This window comes from Schistocerca americana, chromosome X, assembly GCF_021461395.2.
Source record: "Schistocerca americana isolate TAMUIC-IGC-003095 chromosome X, iqSchAmer2.1, whole genome shotgun sequence".
Classification (NCBI taxonomy): domain Eukaryota; kingdom Metazoa; phylum Arthropoda; class Insecta; order Orthoptera; family Acrididae; genus Schistocerca; species Schistocerca americana.
Window position 1 is genome coordinate 799,851,169 of NC_060130.1, and position 19,908 is coordinate 799,871,076.

At 40.3% G+C, this 19,908-nt stretch overlaps 1 protein-coding gene across 2 annotated transcripts in view; it reads left to right on the forward strand.

Annotated features, from left to right (window-relative positions):
• Window positions 1-19,908, forward strand: part of LOC124556444 (steroidogenic acute regulatory protein-like) — a 167,737-nt gene that overhangs the window by 22,311 nt on the left and 125,518 nt on the right. For both annotated transcript variants that reach the window (XM_047130394.1, XM_047130393.1), the window contains one exon: window positions 14,396-14,501. In XM_047130394.1, coding sequence (XP_046986350.1) covers window positions 14,405-14,501 — 97 coding nt within the window. In that variant the 5' untranslated portion in view covers window positions 14,396-14,404. The remainder of the gene's footprint in view (window positions 1-14,395; window positions 14,502-19,908) is intronic.

The following is a 19,908-nucleotide window of genomic DNA, read 5'->3' on the forward strand; positions in this document are numbered from 1 at the left end:
AATGTGGGTGTAATGTTGCAAAGCAATGTGAAATGGAACGAACATGTAAGGATTGTGATATGGAAGGAAAATGGTCAGCTTTGGTTTATTGGGAGAATTTTAGGAAAGTGTGGTTCATCTGTAAGGGAAACCACATATAGAATGCTGGCAACCTATTCTTGAGTACTGCTCAAGTGTTTGGGACCCATATCAGGTCTGACTAAAGGAATGCATCAAAAAAATTCAGAGGTGGGCTGCTAGATTTCTTACTGGTAGTTTTGAACAACACATACGTGTTATGGAGATGCTTCAGGAACTCAAACCGGAATCCCTGAAGGAAGGTGATGTTATTTTCAAGGAATGCTATTGAGAAAATTTAGAGAACCGGCATTTGAAGCTGTCTATTGATAGATTCTACTGGTGCCAACATACATTGTGCATAAGGACCATAAAGATAAGATACAAGAAACTAGGTCTCATACGGAGGCATATAGACAGTTGTTTTTCACCTCACTCTATTTGTGGGTGGAACAAGAAAGAAAATTACTAGTAGTGCTACAGGGTACCCACCACCATGCACCATGCAGTGGCTTGTGGAGTGTCTATTTAGATGTAGATGTGAACTTTAAACAATGTGCAATCCCAGGAATTTGGAAGCCTCAGCTGTCAATATTTCTTTGTTACTATATTGTATTTCAATGTCTTCGTATTATGTGCTACGTGAAATTGAATGAACATTGAGGTGAACATTGAGGGATAGTCCGTTTGATGTGAACTGATCTAAAGCTTCTTTGAATATAGTGATAGAGGTGTTCTCTAGACTGCAGTTGGATACTTTGTCAGTCATAATTGTTCTGTAGTCTGCAAATGGGGTGAAGTGTGCTTTCCAGCTCTACACCATGACAGATCATTGATAAAGATTACAAATAGTTAGAGAACAAGCACTGATCTCTGTGGTACTCCATTCACTGTGCCCAAGTCATAACAGGCATGTGCTATTGCAGAATTATACAACAGTACCTTCTACTTTCTGTCATCTAGATATGGGTTGAGCCACAGTACCATTTAAGCCATAGTGTTCAGGCTTCCTGAGTAGAATTTTGTGATCTACATCATCAAATGCTTTAGATAGATCATAAAAGATTCCAACTGGTGACATTTTATTGTTTATGGGTTCTAGGAGTTGGTCAACAAAAGAGAAAATGGCGTGTTCGGTTGAAGTGCCCTTTTGGAATCTAAATTGACTGTTATTAAGGATGTTGCTGTTTGTTAAGATGGTTTTATGGGATTTTAGAAAGACTTGTTAGCAATGAAATTGGGTAGTAGCAGTAAATCTCAGCTGTATTACCTTTTTTTGAAGAATAGTTTGATACTTGCCTGTTTGAGTCTATTGGTGACAGTACCTTGATTTAGAGACTCATTAAATATGTGACAGAGAACTTTAAGAATAAATTTACAGCAGTGCTGTAGTACATTGATTTATTGTGCACACCAGTGTCATGTTTATTCTTCATTTGTCATATTACCTTCTCAGTCTTATTTTTTGTAATTGATGATACATACATCTGGCAAATGTTGTTGTGCTCTGATTTTTTTGTAGAGGCTTCATGGCTTCATCCATGGACTCCTTACAACCAGTTTGATCAGCTGCAGTTGAAAAGTGGTTGTTGAAGATAATGGCAACTATTTCATCACCAGCTACTAAGCTGGCATTATGACACTTTGATACTGTCTGTATCCTCAGAAATTTTGCCTTTCTCTCATTTTACCACATTACACACTTCTATACTACCTGTATCCTCTGAACTTTCATCTTTCTCTCTTTTTACCACATTCCAAATTGTTTTTATTTTCTTATTTGAACTGTCAGTTTCAGATTTGATGAACATGCTTATGGATTTTTTTAGGTTGTTGTAATATAATTGGTACTCCTCCATATCCTGAAGTTGATTAGAATTTCTGAGTTAAGTATAAAACACTTTGTTTTGCAGTATGTTTTGGTCCCCTTAGTGAGCCACTGTCTTCTGCAATAACTCAGATTGGTACTTTCTCTTAGATGTTACTGCTTCAAACAGGGTAATAACGTCATTCAGGAGTAGGCTAAATTTATCGTTAACATGTTTAACCATATGTACTGTGTCTCATTCCAGCTGCTGCAAATACCTGCTGAAGATTTGCAGTTTATCACTGTTGATTAATGTAAAGGATCTTTTGGTATATCTACTCCAGTTAGCAAGGCTTACATCATGCATTTTAAACAACTGCCCATCATGGTTAGAAAGACTACTTAAAATTTGCCTTACACATGTGTTACCAATTCTGTTATTATCTATATTGTCAATGATAATTGTGCATTTCTTTTTCAGTCTTGTAGGAAAATAAAAAAAAAACTGCCATCAGATTAAAAAACCTCAATACACTCTCAGAATCTGTCCTATCTCTCTTACAGGTAAAACCAATCAATTTAAAATCACCAAGCATGATTATTTCTTTGGTTTTTGAGAGCAGGGAAGTTAAAAGTGATTCTGCATGCTTGAGACATACATTCAGGTTTCTGGAGGGAACGCTCTAAACAGCAATTGCATAAATAGGCAGTGTGTTAACAAATAGTTCAATGCAACAAGCTCCATAATATTGATCAGTAGAATAATATTTTACATATATTGGACTCGTTTACTACATTATTTTTAACATACATTATCACTCATCTTTCTGCTTTGTATTTGTAATGCAACAAGCTGCTAAGTTGTACTTATCAAGTTGCGTCATTTCGATCCTTTCCTTCGTGTGATGGTCAGTAAAGCACAACCTATGGTCATTGTCTGTTGCATCACTATCATTTATAAAAATGAATAGCTGTGCAGTTTGTTTCATAGGACCATTACATCCTGGTGAAATGTGCAAAGTTTTTAGTTTTGTAACCTATTTGTTCTCATGGCACTGTTGTTGTTAAGCTTGATTTTCTTTCTTTCTTTCTCTTTTTTTTTCAGTGTTTCCAAGGAACAATCTGTCTTAGACGAGGCAAAGCTGTTGAAGTAGTTTACATTCTCTTAGGCTGCATGACATTACTAACTAGTGATTTCACACTGTGATGAAAAACTACATTGTTTGATTCTAATTGTTGTAACTTGAAATTAGAGCTTGCAGGGAGTATACTTGCAGTTATTTAAGCTGGTTTAGTCCTGGGACTGAGGCTCATTACCAAAAATCCTATGGAGTTTTGTGTTCCTCGAACAAGTATTTTGTGATTTTTCTGTGGTACTCATTTATATGTGTGATTTACTTTTTCCTGTCATGCACCAGAAAACCAAAGGTACCTTAATTACTGCTCTCTCCTGTGGATACTGTACCTTCTGGAATAAATACAGGATCTATCACTTCTCCTACACTTGACCGTGAGTGGCATGTCAGTAGTAAGTATAGGCATCCTGTTCAGTGGGGACAGGGGACAGGAAGAATTTAGGCTGTTATACCCATCCCCCTAACTAACAAGATCAAGGTGCTGTCTTCCAATGAAGCCCAAACTGAGTCAGTGAGACTCACCCAACCTGTTGGAAAATGTGCTGACTATTAATCATCAGCATTTCAAATGTATGGCAAATGATGATACCCCTTAGGGAAGGGATGGGAAAGAACTCCATGTGTACTCAGTTTGTATGCTTGGGGTATGATTCTGCATGGTGTTGAGGCTATTGAGGAAATGGGCTGAAACCAACTGCAGAGTTTGGTACAAACAATGTCTGTCATCTGGACACACAGGTCCTACTTGGATTGTTCGAATGACTGGGAGAGAAGGTTGAGAATACCAGCTCTGCACATGAAGTTTCAACAAAGCTCACAATGGCTCTGAGCACTGTGGGACTTAACAAAGCTCACAATCTGAACCATTGTCCACAGAATAGATCGTGGCCCCCTGGTTCTGAGTCGAGTGGAAGGTTTGAACCAGAGACTATGAAGGTTCTGTGATTTCTAGACTAATGCCATAGGGTTGAGAACTGTAAGGTTCCCCTAAATAGGCCAGGTGTGCACTACATGTCAGAGGCTGCTACCCTGGTAGCTGACTCTGTGTGGGATGCACACAAGGGTTTTTCGATTAGGCGACTCTCCATCCAATCCAGATAGCTGTGGGAGGTGTGGAAGTATCAATGTAAGCTCCCAAGAAATGCCCCTCACAGGTGAGGGTATTAAAATTCTAATGGTTAATTGCTGAAGCATTTGCAACAAAATGCTAGAGTTTGAAGGGCTACTAAAAAGTAGTGAAGCTCACATAATACTAGGCAGATAAAGCTGGCTAAAACCTGAAGTTGACAGCAGTGAGATTTTTGGGAAAAATTTAAGTGTATATATACTCACCTCCTGTTGTATTCTAGAACTTAAGAGGGAAAATCCCAGCTTGCTAGTATGTAAGTACCCCTTTCATACTGTAATTATTGGTAGAGACTTTAACCACCCAACAAGCAATTGGTATAATTATAGTTTTGTTTGTGGTGACTGCGGCCAGACATCTTGTGAAACATTACTAAATGCCTTCTCTGAAAACAACCTAGAACAGATGATTTGGGACCCCGCACATGATGGAAATTTATTAGATCTAATGGCAGCAAATAGTCATGACCTCTTTGAGGATGTCCCTATTGAAACTGGGATCAGTGACATAAGGCAGTTGTGACAACAGTGGTTACGAAAGTATAAAGAACAACTAAAACTGGTAAAAAGATGTATTTGTTCTGTAAACTAGATAAAGAAGCAAGGGTGTCATATCACAAAGAGGCTCCTGAAACTTTTGGCCTAGGACAGACGACTGTAGAGGTACTATGGCCCAAGTTTAAAAGAATATTTGACCATGTACTGTGTATATATGTACCCAGTAGGACAGTTCATAATGGAAGGGACCCTCCACTGTATACAGTCAATGTGAAGAAAGAAACCAAGGCTACTGCATGTGTGTAAAACAAAACGTAGGGCTGTAGATTGAGAAATTCTGAATGAAAAGCATTTGGCTGTTGAGAGAGCAATGTGCGAAACCTTCATTTAATACCGTAGGAGATATTTCACAAAACAGAAAGAAATTTTGGTTTTTTGTAAAGGCTGTTAGTGACACTACAATTAGTATCTAGCTGCTCACGGATGAGACAGGAACTGAAATTGATGACAGCAAAGTAAAAGCACAAATGGTTAACTCTGTTTTAAAATTTTCCTTTACAAAGAAAAACCCCAGGAGTATTGCCCCAATTTAATTGTTGTACCACTGAAAGGATGGGTGAAATAGATATTAGTGTCAATGACATTGAGAAACAGCTGAAATTGTTAAAATTGAACAAAGCCTCGGAGACTGGTGGAATCCATATCATATTCTATTCTGAATTTGTGACTTAGTTAGCCCCTCTTTTAACTATAAACTGTAGTAGAGTGCTCAAATAAAAGACCTTGTCCAGTAGTTGGAAGAAAGCACTGGTCATATCCATCTAGAAGAAGGGTAGCAGAAGTGATGCACAAAACTCCTGGTCGGTGTCCTGACATCCATCTGTTGTAGAATCTTGTAACGTATTCTGAGCTCAAACATAATGAGGTATCTCGAACAAGGTGACCACCTCCATGCCAACCTGCATGAATTCTGAAAACATCTAGCATTTAAAACTCAACTTACACTTTTCTCACATGACATACTGAAAGCCATGTATCAAAGCAATCTAGTAGATTCAGCATTTATCAATTTCCGAAAAGCAGTTGACTCAGTAACCCATCTGTGCTTATTATCAAAAGTACAATTATATGGGGCATCAGACGAAATATGTGACTGGATTGAGGATTTCTTAGTAGAGAAGATGCAGCATGTTGTCTTGGATGTATAGTCATCGATAGACACGGAAGTAGCTTTGGGTGTGCCCCAGGGAAGTTTGTTGGAACCCTTGCTGTTCGTGTTGTGTTTTAATGACCTTGTGGACAATATTATTAGTAATCTCAAATTTTTTGCAGATGATGCAGTTATCTGTAATGAAATGCTATCTGAAAGAAGCTGCACAACTATTCAGTCAGATCTTGAAAATATTTCAAAGAGTAGCAAAGACTGGAAACTTGTTTAAAACGTTCAGTGATGTAAAATTGTACACTTCACAAAATGAAAAAGCATAGTACCCAATGACTACAGGGTGTTACAAAAAGGTACGGCCAAACTTTCAGGAAACATTCCTCACACACAGACAAAGAAAAGATGGTATGTGGACATGTGTCCGAAAACGCTTATTTTCCATGTTAGAGCTCATTTTAGTTTCATCAGTATGTACTGTACTTCCTCGATTCACTGCCAGTTGGCCCAATTGAAGGAAGGTAATGTTGACATCGGTGCTTGTGTTCACATGCGACTCATTGCTCTACAGTACTAGCATCAAGCACATCAGTACGTAGCATCAACAGGTTAGTGTTCATCACGAACGTGGTTTTGCAGTCAGTGCAATGTTTACAGATGCGGAGTTGGCAGATCCCCATTTTATGTATGGATTAGCACGGGGCAATAGCCGTGCCGCGGTACGTTTGTATCGAGACAGATTTCCAGAAAGAAGGTGTCCCGACAGGTAGAAGTTCGAAGCAATTGATCGGCGTCTTAGGGAGCACGGAACTTTCCAGCCTATGCCTTGCGACTGGGGAAGACCTAGAATGACGAGGACACCTGCAATGGACAAGGCAATTCTTCGTGCAGTTGACGATAACCCTAATGTCAACATCAGAGAAGTTGCTGCTGTACAAGGTAACGTTGACCACGTCACTGTATGGAGAGTGCTACGGGAGAACCAGTTGTTTCCGTACCATGTACAACGTGTGCAGGCACTATCAGCAGCTGATTGGCCTCCACGGGTACACTTCTGCGAATGGTTCATCCAACAATGTGTCAATCCTCATTTCAGTGCAAATGTTCTCATTACGGATGAGGCTTCATTCCAACATGATCAATTGTAAATTTTCACAATCAACATGTGTGGGCTGACGAGAACCCGCATGCAATTGTGCAATCACATCATCAACACAGATTTTCTGTGAACGTTTGGGCAGGCATTGTTGGTGATGCCTTGATTGGGCCCCATGTTCTTCCACCTACGCTCAATGGAGCACGTTATCATGATTTCATACGGGATACTCTACCTGTGCTGCTAGAACATGTGCCTTTACAAGTACGGCACAACATGTGGTTCATGCACGATGGAGCTCCTGCACATTTCAGTCGAAGTGTTCGTACGCTTCTCAAGAACAGATTCGGTGACCAATGGGTTGGTAGAGGCGGACCAAGTCCATGGCCTCCACGCTCTCCTGACCTCAACCCTCTTGACTTTCATTTATGGGGGCATTTGAAAGCTCTTGTCTACGCAACCCCGGTACCAAATGTAGAGACTCTTCATGCTTGTATTGTGGATGGCTGCGATACAATACACCATTCTCCAGAGCTGCATCAGCGCATCAGGGATTCCATTCGACGGAGGGTGGATGCATATATCCTCGCTAATGGAGGACATTTTGAACATTTCCTCTAACAAAGTGTTTGAAGTCACGCTGGTACGTTCTGTTGCTGTGTGTTTCCATTCCATGATTAATGTGATTTGAAGAGAAGTAATAAAATGAGCTCTAACATGGAAAGTAAGCGTTTCCGGACACATGTCCACATAACATATTTTCTTTCTTTGTGTGTGAGGAATGTTTCCTGAAAGTTTGGCCGTACCTTTTTGTAACACCCTGTATAGTACCAGTGAGTCACAGTTGGAATTGACCAAGCCATAAAAATATCTGGATGTAACAATTCATAGGGAAATGAAATGTAATGTAATGATCATATAGGCTCAATCATAGGTCATGCAGGTGGTTCTCTTTGATTTACTGGTATAATACTGGGTATGTACAATCAGTCTACAAAGGAGAATGCATACAAAACAGTCGTTTGACTATCCTAGAATACTGCTAAAGTGTGTGAGACCTGTAAAAAATAGGACTAACGGGGGATATTGAATAGATACAAAGAAGGGCAGCACAAATGGACACAGGTTTGTCTGACTGATGTTTGTCAAGGAGAGGTGGAAAAATATGAACTGGCAGACTCTTGAAGATCAACACAAACTATTCCATGAAAGCCTACTTAGAATGTTTCTACAAGCAACTTTAAGTATGAAACTAGGAATATATTACAATCATCTATGTATTGCTTCTGTAAGAATCATGAAGACAAAATGACAGCACACTCAGAGGCATCTAAGCAATCATTCTTCTCACACTCCATACATGAATGAAACGGGAGAAAGCTCTAATTACTGGTACAATGTGACTTGCCTTCTGCCATTCACTTCACAGTGCTTTGCAGAGTACAGATGTATATGAAGACATCCACTTTTGTTGGATTTTTGTCACTATCTTCCCAGTCACCAATTTCCGTGTTACTTTTACTTTGAATTTACATTTGTCATGATTAGAAGATTGATTTTGTTCTCTGAATGCACCATAAATTTCTATTCTTTGCGCTAAACAAGCTGTAGTTTTAGGACTAACATATCTTTCTTGGTGGTTTTCACCCTGCTCATAGTCATCAATGTTGAATTGTGTTAACACTGATCTTATGTTCAGTGAATGATTTTCTGTTACTGAAACTTCATTTCTGAGTGCTTCTGCCAGGGATTCTTGCAACTCGGCACTAAATTTTGTGTTTGCAAGTTTTTGGCAGTTACAGCTGGTAAACCACATCCACATGACAGATTTATCAAATATAAAGCTAGATGAGCCCACATATGTATCACGGGCATATTTGAACACCTTTTGGAACTGTTTTTTTTCACACACTGTACACTGCAAATTGATTGGAGTCAGAAATTTAACAGTGGTTCACCACTAGCTATGTGTGATGCCATCTTGATTATGCATGAGCTAAAATACATTAGTCAGAAGTTGACTTTGTAGAATGTAGTTTATTCGTCTCATAATGTACAGTTACAAATCAAAGATTTTTGTACTGGAGATGTGTCAAATTTCTTAAAAAAAGTTATAATAATTAACATATGTAAACATGCATTTCTGAATTTTTAGACAGGAACAATTTAGCAAGAACATGTATAACACTTATGGTCATTTTGCAGCTTGCAATACAATTCATACAATATATTAACAATTTATTATACAATACATAAACTTTATTGTTTCTTTTCTTTTCAAATTGCCAAACTGTCCTCCATGAATTCTTCAGTTGAATAACAACATTTTTTCACTAATGTATTAAATAACAATCTTTTTAGTGGGTCAAACTCCATGGTTAACAGATTTGTGTTATTTAATTTATTGTAAATTTTTAATCCTGTGTACAATAGTGTTTGAACGTAAAGTTTTAAATTATTAAAGGGAAGTTTGAAACTGTGTGATGAGTACTGTAATTGTGGTTGAAATGAAAATTGTTAAGTGAGTTTGGAGTTTTATATATGAAAACGAAAATTTTCATGATGTACAGAGAAGGAATGGTTAGTATTTTTAATTTTTTTAAAAATAATGGGCAACATGATGTCCTTTTTTGGACTAAACACATGCTTCTTATGATTATCTTTTGAAGTGTAAGTAATCTTGGGTTGTTTGTAGAGTTTCCTCAGAAAATTATTCCATATCGAATTATAATTTCAAAATAGCTGTGGTAGACTATCTTCCTGATGTCCATAAGGGTGGAACCAGATACGACATTCATCACATAAGTTAGGCTGTTTAGTGCCTTTCAATTTAAATTTTTATCAAGATTTAGACCTAGAAATTTTACATAATTTGCTTCAGTCATTTTCTGATCACCATGCACTATTTTTATGGGAGATGCTGATGATGTTTTAGTGCTGAACTGCACTAATTGTGTTTTTGTGACATTGAGTTTTAATCCATTTTGCTGAAACCATAATTCTAGGTTTCCCATTATTTTCCATTGTATCATGAATTTGTTCTAAATTGCCATTTACAATTACAAGCGAGGTGTTATCTGGGAATAAAATGGAGTTAACATAAGTGCTTAAAGGTAAATCATTTATGTACAACAGAAAAAGATAAGGCCCTAAAATTGAACCCTGCTGGACCCTTGTACAAATCTTTTTCCAGTCCGAGAATTTAGAATAACTCTTGGTTTTCTTTCTGACAAATAAGATTTGACCCATTCTCTGTCCATGATTCCATATCTCTTTAACTTGTGTAGAAGTAGTAAGTGATTGAGCCAAAAGCTTTGGTCAAATTGCAAAAAATACCTGTGACCTTTTTACCCATGTCTATAGCAGAGCTTATCTTTTCAGTGAACTCTGTGATAGCATTTATTGTATTTTTCCCCTTTTGAAAACCAAATTGATGTATAACTATAATATTGTTTTCTATAAGATATTTTTCAAGATGTTTTGCAATAATCCTTTCTATCAACTTAGCAAAAACTTGCAGCAGGGAAATAGGGCAGTAATTTCCATGTCATCTGGTGAGCCTTCTTGAACAATGGTCTTTTTTCAGCATATTTTAACACATCCGGGAAACATCCTTCCTCAAATGAATTATTAATAATTTTAGCCAATGGATGAGAAATGACATTATAAACAGCCTTGACTACAATGGATGGAATTTCATCCCACCCAGCTGATTTCTTATTTTTTAAAGACACTATAGCATCTTCTACATCTTTTGGAATAATTCTTTTGAATGTTTTAAGGCTTGCATTTTGTTTTACGTTTGCAGAGTTGACTTCTACCTTTTCCTGGTGGGCTGTGATATTTACTTCTGATTTTGCCACATTTATAAAAAAATCATTGAAACAGTTTGACAATTGAAAAGGATCTATAATTGTATCATTTTTAATTTTAATTTGGACAATTTGTTGACACTTGTTCTTCACTCCCAATTCAGATTTGACAACACCCCAAATTTCCTTTGATTTATTTTCATGTTTACTAATATGCTGGTTGTTAGCCAATTTTTTCGCTGCCTGTACAACTTTTTTGAATGTATTCTTATATCTCTTTACATACCCCAAAAAGTCAGCATTTTTGTTATGTTTTAACTCATTGTTAAGCTGTCTTTTCCTGACACTAGAAACTTTTACTCCTGATGTAATCCAATTTATTTTATTGGCCGCTCTTTGTTGGCCGGCTTGAGGGGGGGGGGGGAGTTTCATTGGAAACATCTAGGAAACAGTATTTTGAATTTTTTTTCACGTGACACACTGTTATCTAGAGGCCAGTTTATAGTTCTTAGTTTGTTAAAAAATACATATACGTTCTCTTTGTTAAAGTTCCTTTTAAAACATGTTTTCACATATTTTGGTTTCCATATTTTTGGAAGCTCTATGAGCAGTGCTGAATGATCTGATATGCCTAAATCTAAACAGAATTTACTTTCATTCTCAAACTGATTATTGTCAATACACGTTTTTGAGTGGCTGTTTCTTCTAGTACATTCATTGAAATTAAAATTAAAAGCATATTTCTGCATTAAGTCACAAAAATAAACAGTGTCATTATTATTATTTAATACATTTATATTCAAGTTTGTTGCAATTACATTTTTTCTTTCCGTCTTTCTGAAGTCTTTCTAATAAACATTGAAATTTGAATAAAAAGAATTTGGTTACAGCACTTCCAGGAATTCTATACAGAGACACAATTACAGTATTTAAATCAATTATCTCCACAGTGCAGTTTTCAAAATTACCTTCCTCATTCAAACTATTGAATTTGGTTCTCTCTATAAAATTTATTGAGTCATTTAGAAGGATGCAGCAGCCCCCACAGGATCTATTACCTCTACAAAAACTACTGGCAACTGTAAAATGTTCAAGTTTGTTTAGAATCCCTATACTGTCTTTTGGCAGCCAATGTTCATTTAAGCATACAGTTTTTAAATTTGAACATTCTGAAAATAAAACTTGAAGTTCATCAATTTTAGAATAATTTTGATAACAAAAATCTGTGGTTATGCCATTTATATTCCAGTGCATTAGAAAATGTTTATCGCTGTTTTGAATGCTTTTAAGTAAATTGGAATATATCTATATATTTTTTTCTTTTCAGTTGATTCTTTTGTTTCAACATCCCTTCCACACCTTGTCAGTTTCCCAGATTGTTGATGATTTTGCAAATTTCCAAAAACTTTTACTTTTCTGCCACACATCACAAATCTAATGACACAGAACCTTAATGTGTGCAACTCATCCAGCACCTGCATCTGATAGTCAATTTACTCTTTGATTTTCTTGTGTTGTGTTCATCTCTGTCTGGTTCAGTGACTTGAAAAATATGAACTGGTAGCTTTTATTGAAGGCCTAGTAGGTCATGGTTCTGATGACTGCATTGTGGAATACCTTGAAAGGAACGTATGATTTGAGGAGACATACCATAGTCGTCTTCTGTGTTACTTAAATCCTGTATTGCTTGCCCTTCATGAATGGTAATTCTCAGAACATCTTTGCATAATACTGTCGTATGATCACACATAGGAAAACATTGCTGTCTGTCTCTGCTGTTGGCTGACATTTGTGTATAACATAAGCTTGTTGCATAACATAAGCTTGTTGAATTAGTTGTGGCACACAGTAAAGTGCTGACTTGTTTAACCAGTGTGGTACGTGCGGTAGGCTATGACGTCACGGTGTGTCTAAGCAAGTTTGACCCCACCGATAAGGCGGCTCAAGGTCATCTTGGCAGCGCGCCAGCCGCAGACGTGGCGCTCCAAGGAGACGGGCGCACTCTAGTGTGGCTAGTGCGCCCGTACGGGATAACACGCGGCTGGCACTGTGAAATATTCTAAGTCCTTTATCTGGCACCGCGCCAGTGCGCGGCTATAAAAGCGAGCGCTGCCCGCGGAGCGGATCATTCGCGCTGCTGCTGCTGCACAGGCAACTGCATTGAACGCTGCCAAGATGCCGTACAGACGATATCGTCGTCGAGCAAGACAGACAATATATAAAACAATTGAAGACGTCGAAATAACAACATCTGCTGCTGACAAGAAGAAGAATACAATTAAATCTGTCGCCGCACATTCATTACTAGATGGACCTGCTGTGTTCTGTGGATGTAGACTGAACTTCAGTATTGACCTGAATGATACATTTTCGCATGGTAATGGCTGGCTAACTGTGGCAAGTTGCATGTTCAGTTCATTTTAATGTTCGAATAATTAAGGTGAAAGGAACAGAAAGGAAACAGGATGGGAAAGAGATAGGAAGGAAATAATGACGTCCAGCCACAGAGCGCATTGTGGAAATGCAACGGCGAGAGTTGGAAAGTTGTGCCAGATCAAGACTTGAACCTGAATGCTCTCCTTCTATAGAGCGGTTGCCTTAACCACCCCAGCTATCTGGACGTGCTTTCTGTCAGACCCAAATTTTCAACTTCCTGCCCACCACAGTGCAACGATCCCTGCCCATTAACATACTACTTGCAGATTTCTTATTCCTGTAGGAGTTCAGATGTTGGTTGTGCATCCACACAGAAACTTTTTCATCAAACAGCTGTTGCACCCATAGAATTATAGATATGAGTGGTGTCACATGTCCAACAGAACAGACACAGAAGCAGAAATCTACGAGTAGGAATGACAGCTGCTCTAAATGTAGAAAAATGAAAGCTAATGCAGATGAGTAGGAAAAACAAACACATAATGTTTTAATACAGTAGCAGTGACTTCTCAGCACACTTCTTTTGACACTGATCAGTTCCTCTTGGGAAATGTTTCCGATCGATGTTTTGGGAAGTTTCTTACTCTGCCAGATGATAAGTAAGGAACTTGTTGAAACAGCACTCCAAAATAAACATGTTACTTGGCTGATTTGTGGCAAAAAATTCATCATCACATTTGCCAAGAGAGCCTGCATTCATATCCTTTTATGTGTGTGTTGAAGGGTAAGCTGAGAAACTAAAGTAAGATTCAAGCTGACTTCTGAACACTATGAATGGTGGCTCTTATAGTAATTTGAAACTTAGACACAGTAAAAAGTCTGAATTAAATTAGACACACAAACTGAAAAGTCTGAATTAAATTAAACATGATGATACATAGTAAATGTCATTCTGGTTACATTCTGGAAAGAATAGAGTATAACTGCAGGAGGTTGCTGTATGAAAATATTAGTAACCTTATTTTTTATCGAGTTTGTGTGTGTCTGTCGTGTAAACTCTTTGGTAGAGTGAGTGCTTGCCCTGCATTTTAATCCTGCTTTGCAATTGATATATTTATTATTCAGCCTGTTGCATCTACAGAATCGTATGCTGTAGTTTAATTCTGTTTTGGTAACATCCCATCACAATTTCTGTAGTAATTCAGCATATTTTTTTTAAGCTGTAGTAATTCTATTTCAGATGTAATTGCAAGCTTATTTGTTATATCATGTTAAGGTGTTAGCACTTCATCCTTCCTGATCTTTGTGTTTGTAACTCTGTTTCAGAAGTGCGACATGGCCGAGCAGGAGATACGTTCAGCAGCAGAGGCTCTGCTGACAGGTAGTCTATCCAGTTTAAACCAGAGCCGGTCACACAGTACACCAAATCCTCGTGAGTAAAAATATGCATACAGAGATTTTGGTTATTTGTAACACACTGGGAGTTTGTAGGGCAGATTCTTTAGTTTGCTGGGATAATAGCCGTAGTCAAGCTATTGGAACTTCTGAAAATGTTTATGCATTGTCTAGAAAATCTGATTTGAGAGAGAGAGAGAGAGAGAGAGAGAGACAGACAGACACTGTATTTATGCAAAGGATACACAAAGATATCTCCAGACGCCCCATTCTAAGAGTCAGGTGATACCCTGGTTGGCTATACACCACACAGTGAGGGTAACACCATAACAGCTACTGCGTCTGTCCTTCCTGGTATGAGGAGAGGCATTAAGCCTATCTCCTCTTCATGAGCTAAGAGTGTCCACAGTCAGCAGTCAATGAGATTTTGTTTAAACAGTGTGGATGATTCCTGTCTTCTATTGTAGGTTGTATAACATGCAGTACTGGGCTTAGTCCGTTCCAAGAGAGTATACCATACCGCACACAGTGCATAATACACACGCCACTTGGATACCTTAACTGCAAACGTTAATGTAGTTGGAATGTTGTCCCTGACTATCAGTGTCTGCAGGTGATTTTATCAATGATTGCAACCAGAAACCCATTTTCATGTGTCAGCGGTTGAAAAGAAGTGTGAGGGGATTTCAGAAACTAACTTCCACATTGTTACGCCAGCCCAAGTAGCTTCCATTTAATAGTGCAATACACTAAGCAAGCACGCACTGTCACTACACAGGCCAGGCAGTGTTGCATGCAAGAACCATTGTGGTCTGGGCTTGTGGTAACACTGACTGCCATTGTGAGCTACAGTTTCAGTGGTGAGTAGGGCAGTGATTGGTGGAGTGGTACAGCAGAGTGTGAAAGCTAATTTAGATTATCATTGACTTTTCCACTTTATTAATCACAAAAAATGAGTGGGGAAACTAAACATGGTTTGCAAAGGAAAGGCAGCATATAAAGCAAAAGGGAAGTAAAAGGAAAAGTGAATCAGTGGTGAATATAGAAATACAGAGCCTGAAATGAATCCTAAAAGTTCAATTTGGACAGTACTTAAGCCTATAGTAGATGTTGATGGGAGAATGGTAGTTTTATTCTGTGTTTCAGTGTACAGTGACTGTAGGCTCATGCTAAAGGGTGGAGTGGCCTTTCACACATTTCTTGCTGTCCTTGCATGTCTAATAAACAGGTGTCTTGTGTTGACAAGAAACATCTACCTAAACTGTCTCAGTAGATTATTGATATGGTAATGCGTGTGTGAAACTTAAAAGGCATTATGGAACTATAGGAGGTGAAGGTCACTGGAGCGACGTAAGGAAAAGTATACTGACAACCTTGTTGCGACACATGGCAGGAAGTTCTAAAAGCATGGAGATATATTTACATGTGAGGTTATTGCCTACATAACAAAACGTGAATACCCAGCTACAGCAGATATGTGGACAGGTGATGCAAGAAGGAACCATTATCTAACATATATTATTTTGTTGACTGTAACCTCAGATTCCTTGTTTTGTTTGTGGCCCAGTTTACAGATGAGCCAAAAATGGGCACTAACATTCAAAGTGAATTGTAGACAATTTATGTCTTTTGGTACCCAAGAGACTACTTTAAAGACATGACTTTTCCAACTGATCAAGGTGCCATCATTATCGCAACACTGCATGATTATTCATGATTGAATTGTTCCTGCCATATGCTAAATATATTGGTTTGAAATGCTTTAAATGTAGAGTGTATATGCATCAGCTGTCAATTTCATGCTGTTTTGACTCTTACAAAACAAGTCACGTACACAAAAAAATTGCTTTCTCAATGCTCGTGATAGAACTCTGGAACGGTCCATCAATACTCACTGGAATATGTATTTACTATATTGAAATCAGCAGAAAACCAGTATTTGACATAGTGCAAACAGCTCTTTTATAAGGGAGAAACAGGATGGATTGAAGGACGTTATCATGCTGATGAATGAACTAATTTCTCTTCTCCCCCCCCCCCCCCCCCAGGGGGTCCACAACTCTTTTGTGGATACGTGCGTAGCGAGCACTGGACCCAGAGCTAATGTGGCCCTCCTTCCTTTCCGGGCTGCATACCTTCCTTTTCCGCATCCTTCCCTCTCCCCCATCTTCGCCCCCCCCCCCCCACCCCCCACCCCTCACCTCTGGCTCTTTCCTTCCCTTTCTCCCCCTCTGGGAGTGTGGTTTGTGCCTACGTCCGGAGACGGGCGCTCGTAAATGTAACACATTCTTCGCCTTCTCTGCTTGTATGTCTTCATCCTTCCTTTGTCCTTCTCTTTTCCTGACCTCTTCTCTTTACCCTTTTCTCCGCTCGGCGTTTGAGACCTCTCTTCTTTCCTTTCCCTTTCTTTGTTTTTCCCTTTCTCTTTCTTCCTCCCTGTGCGTGTCTGAAGGCCGACCCACGCATTTTCGTGCGTAGCGGGTGACGGGGTAACGGGTAATTCCCCGCCCCGGGTAGACAGGTAGGACACGTACGTACCCCCTGGTAATGTCCAGGCCCAGGGAGGGGTGATTATCCGAGCTGATACCTTCTGAAAGTGCCGATTGGTCCCTCCGTCTGTTTGTCGGGAGGTGTGACCTGAGGTGTGAACAATCACCTAAGGCGGGAGTGCCCTCAGAGAGGGCCCCCACAAGGGAGGAGCGCGCCATCGGAGACGCCGGTAATCATGGGGGATTCTTCCGCAATGGTTTCCTCACCTTCCACTATGTCTGCTCACAAGCGTAAGTTCACTGAGTCTCAGCCACAGACAGTTCTTCCATCGTTGCCACAGTTCCTTGTTGTTTCTCGGTCTGATGAAGGTCACGACTTATCCACTGTCAACCCTTTCATTATTCAGAAAGGTGTCAACGCAATTGCAGGTCCTGTAAAGTCTTGTTCCAGATTACGGAATGGCACCTTGTTGTTAGGAACAGTCAGTGCCCTCCAGGCACAAAAATTGCTGCGTACTTCACTTCTCCACACCTTCCCTGTCCGGGTGGAATCGCACCGTACTTTAAATTCCTCGTGTGGAGTCGTTTATACACGCTCCCTCGATGGATTGTCTGACGACGAAATTCAGCACTACCTGTCTGACCAGGGCGTAACGGCTGTTCATAGAGTTATGAGAAGAGTTGACACGAACATCATTCCAACCCGCACTGTCTTCTTGACATTTGACAAAGTTCAACTCCCATCCAAAATCAAAGCAGGCTATGAGATAATTTCCATTCGCCCTTACGTCCCAAACCCTACGCATTGCTATCAATGTCAGTGGTTCAATCACACCAGCCAGTCCTGTTCCAATCCGGCCAAATGTGTTACGTGTGGCAAGGATGCCCATGAGGGTGCTTGTCCACCTCCATCCCCTCACTGCATCAACTGTATGGGTGACCACGCTGCTTCCTCTCGAGATTGGCCCATTTTTAAAGATGAAAAGCTCATCCAGGAAATCAGAGTGAAGGAAAAGGTGTCGACCTTTGCTGCTCGAAAATTATTCGCCAGTCGACAGCCCACCATGCCTCAGACAGGAAAATACAGCACTGTCCTTGCTTCTCCTCGGCCAACAAAGGAGGCGGCCACGCAGACTTGGGACCTCACCTTTAGTGCCACGGTCGTCAGATCGGCCGGCGCAAAGATCGCCCATTCAACCTCACCACTTTTGCCTGCCCACTCTATGGCTCACCCTTCATCGGGTTCTGCTAAATCTCGAGCCCAAAAGTCAGACACCAAGACTTCGAAAAAAGAGCATACTCGTGAAGATTTTTTACGTACCCCAACTTCCCAACCATCGGTTCCTCCTTCATCTAAACATCATAATTCCAAGAAGGCTAATAAGAAACCCAGTTCATCTCCTTCTCCGCCAAGGCGTGTCTCATCTACATCACCACCTGGCGGAAATCGCCCTCGGCCGTCTTCTGTGTCGCCGAGGCGCCTACTCGCCGGTCATCTTCTGTCTTCAGGAAACAAAGCTGCGTCCCCATGACCGCTTTGTTCTCCCCCATTTTCAGTCCGTCCAATTTGATCTCCCCTCTGTTGAAGGCACTCCAGCCCATGGAGGACTCGTGATTCTTCTCAATGATACTCTCCATTATCACCCAATCCACTTAAACACTTCCTTCCAAGCTGTCGCTGTCTGTCTTTCCCTTTCTAGATATACCTTTTCTCTTTGTACTGTATACATTCCATTGTCCACACCAATGGCACGAGCTGATCTCCTTCATCTTCTTGGTCAGCTTCCATCCCCCTATTTGCTGGTTGGGGACTTCAATGCCCACCACCCGCTTTGAGGATCTCCACATCCTTGTCCACGTGGCTCACTATTGCTCGACATCTTCCGCCAAGCGGATCTAGTTTGCCTCAACACTGGGGTCCCTACATTTTTGTCTGCCTCCAAGACAAATTTCTCTCATTTGGACCTTTCGATCGGTACTGTTCCGCTAGCTCGGCGCTACGAATGGTTCACCCTTGATGATACACACTCGAGTGACCACTTTCCATGTGTCCTTAGACTGCAGCCTCAACTGCCCTATATGCGCCCGCGACGCTGCAAGTTTGCCCAAGCCGATTGGACACTTTTTTCGTCTCTAGCGACATTCGATGACAGTCACTTTCCTAGCGTCGACGATGAGGTCACACATATTACCGACGTTATTCTTACAGCTGCGGACCGTTCAATACCACGCACCTCCGAATTGCCCCGGCGCCCCCCAGTTCCTTGGTGGAACGAGGCATGCCGTGACGCAATACGTGAGCGGCGACGTGCTCTTCGCGTTTTCCGCCCCCATCCTACTTTGGCCAACTGTATCCGCTATAAGCAGTTCCGTGCGCGATGCCGTCGCGTCATCTGCGATGGCAAGAATGCAAGTTGGAAATTCTTTATTAGCTCATTTAACACCTTCACTCCCTCCTCGGAAGTTTGGAGTCGGATTTGACGGTTATCAGGCGCGCCTAGTTTCTCCCCGGTCTCTGGGCTCACTGTCGCGCGTGATACATTAGTGGATCCCGTCGCAATTTCTAACTCCTTGGGTAAACACTTTGCTGAGATTTCGAGCTCTTCAAAGTACCCGCCAGCGTTTCTCCCGAAGAAACGTGCAGCGGAAGTGCAACCTCTTACTTTCTTCTCTCAAAATTGCGAAAGCTATAATACTGTTTTCTCCATGCGGGAACTCCAACATGCACTCTCTTCTTCTCGCTCCTCCGCCCCAGGACCGGATGGTATCCACATCCAAATGTTGCTGCATTTATCAACCCATAGTCTGCGTTACCTCCTTCGCCTTTATAATCGAATTTGGACCGACAGTACTTTTCCCAGACGATGGCGGGAAGCTATCGTCGTTCCTGTTCCGAAACCTGGAAAGGACAAACATCTCCCCTCTAGCTATCGCCCCATTTCTCTCACGAGTAGT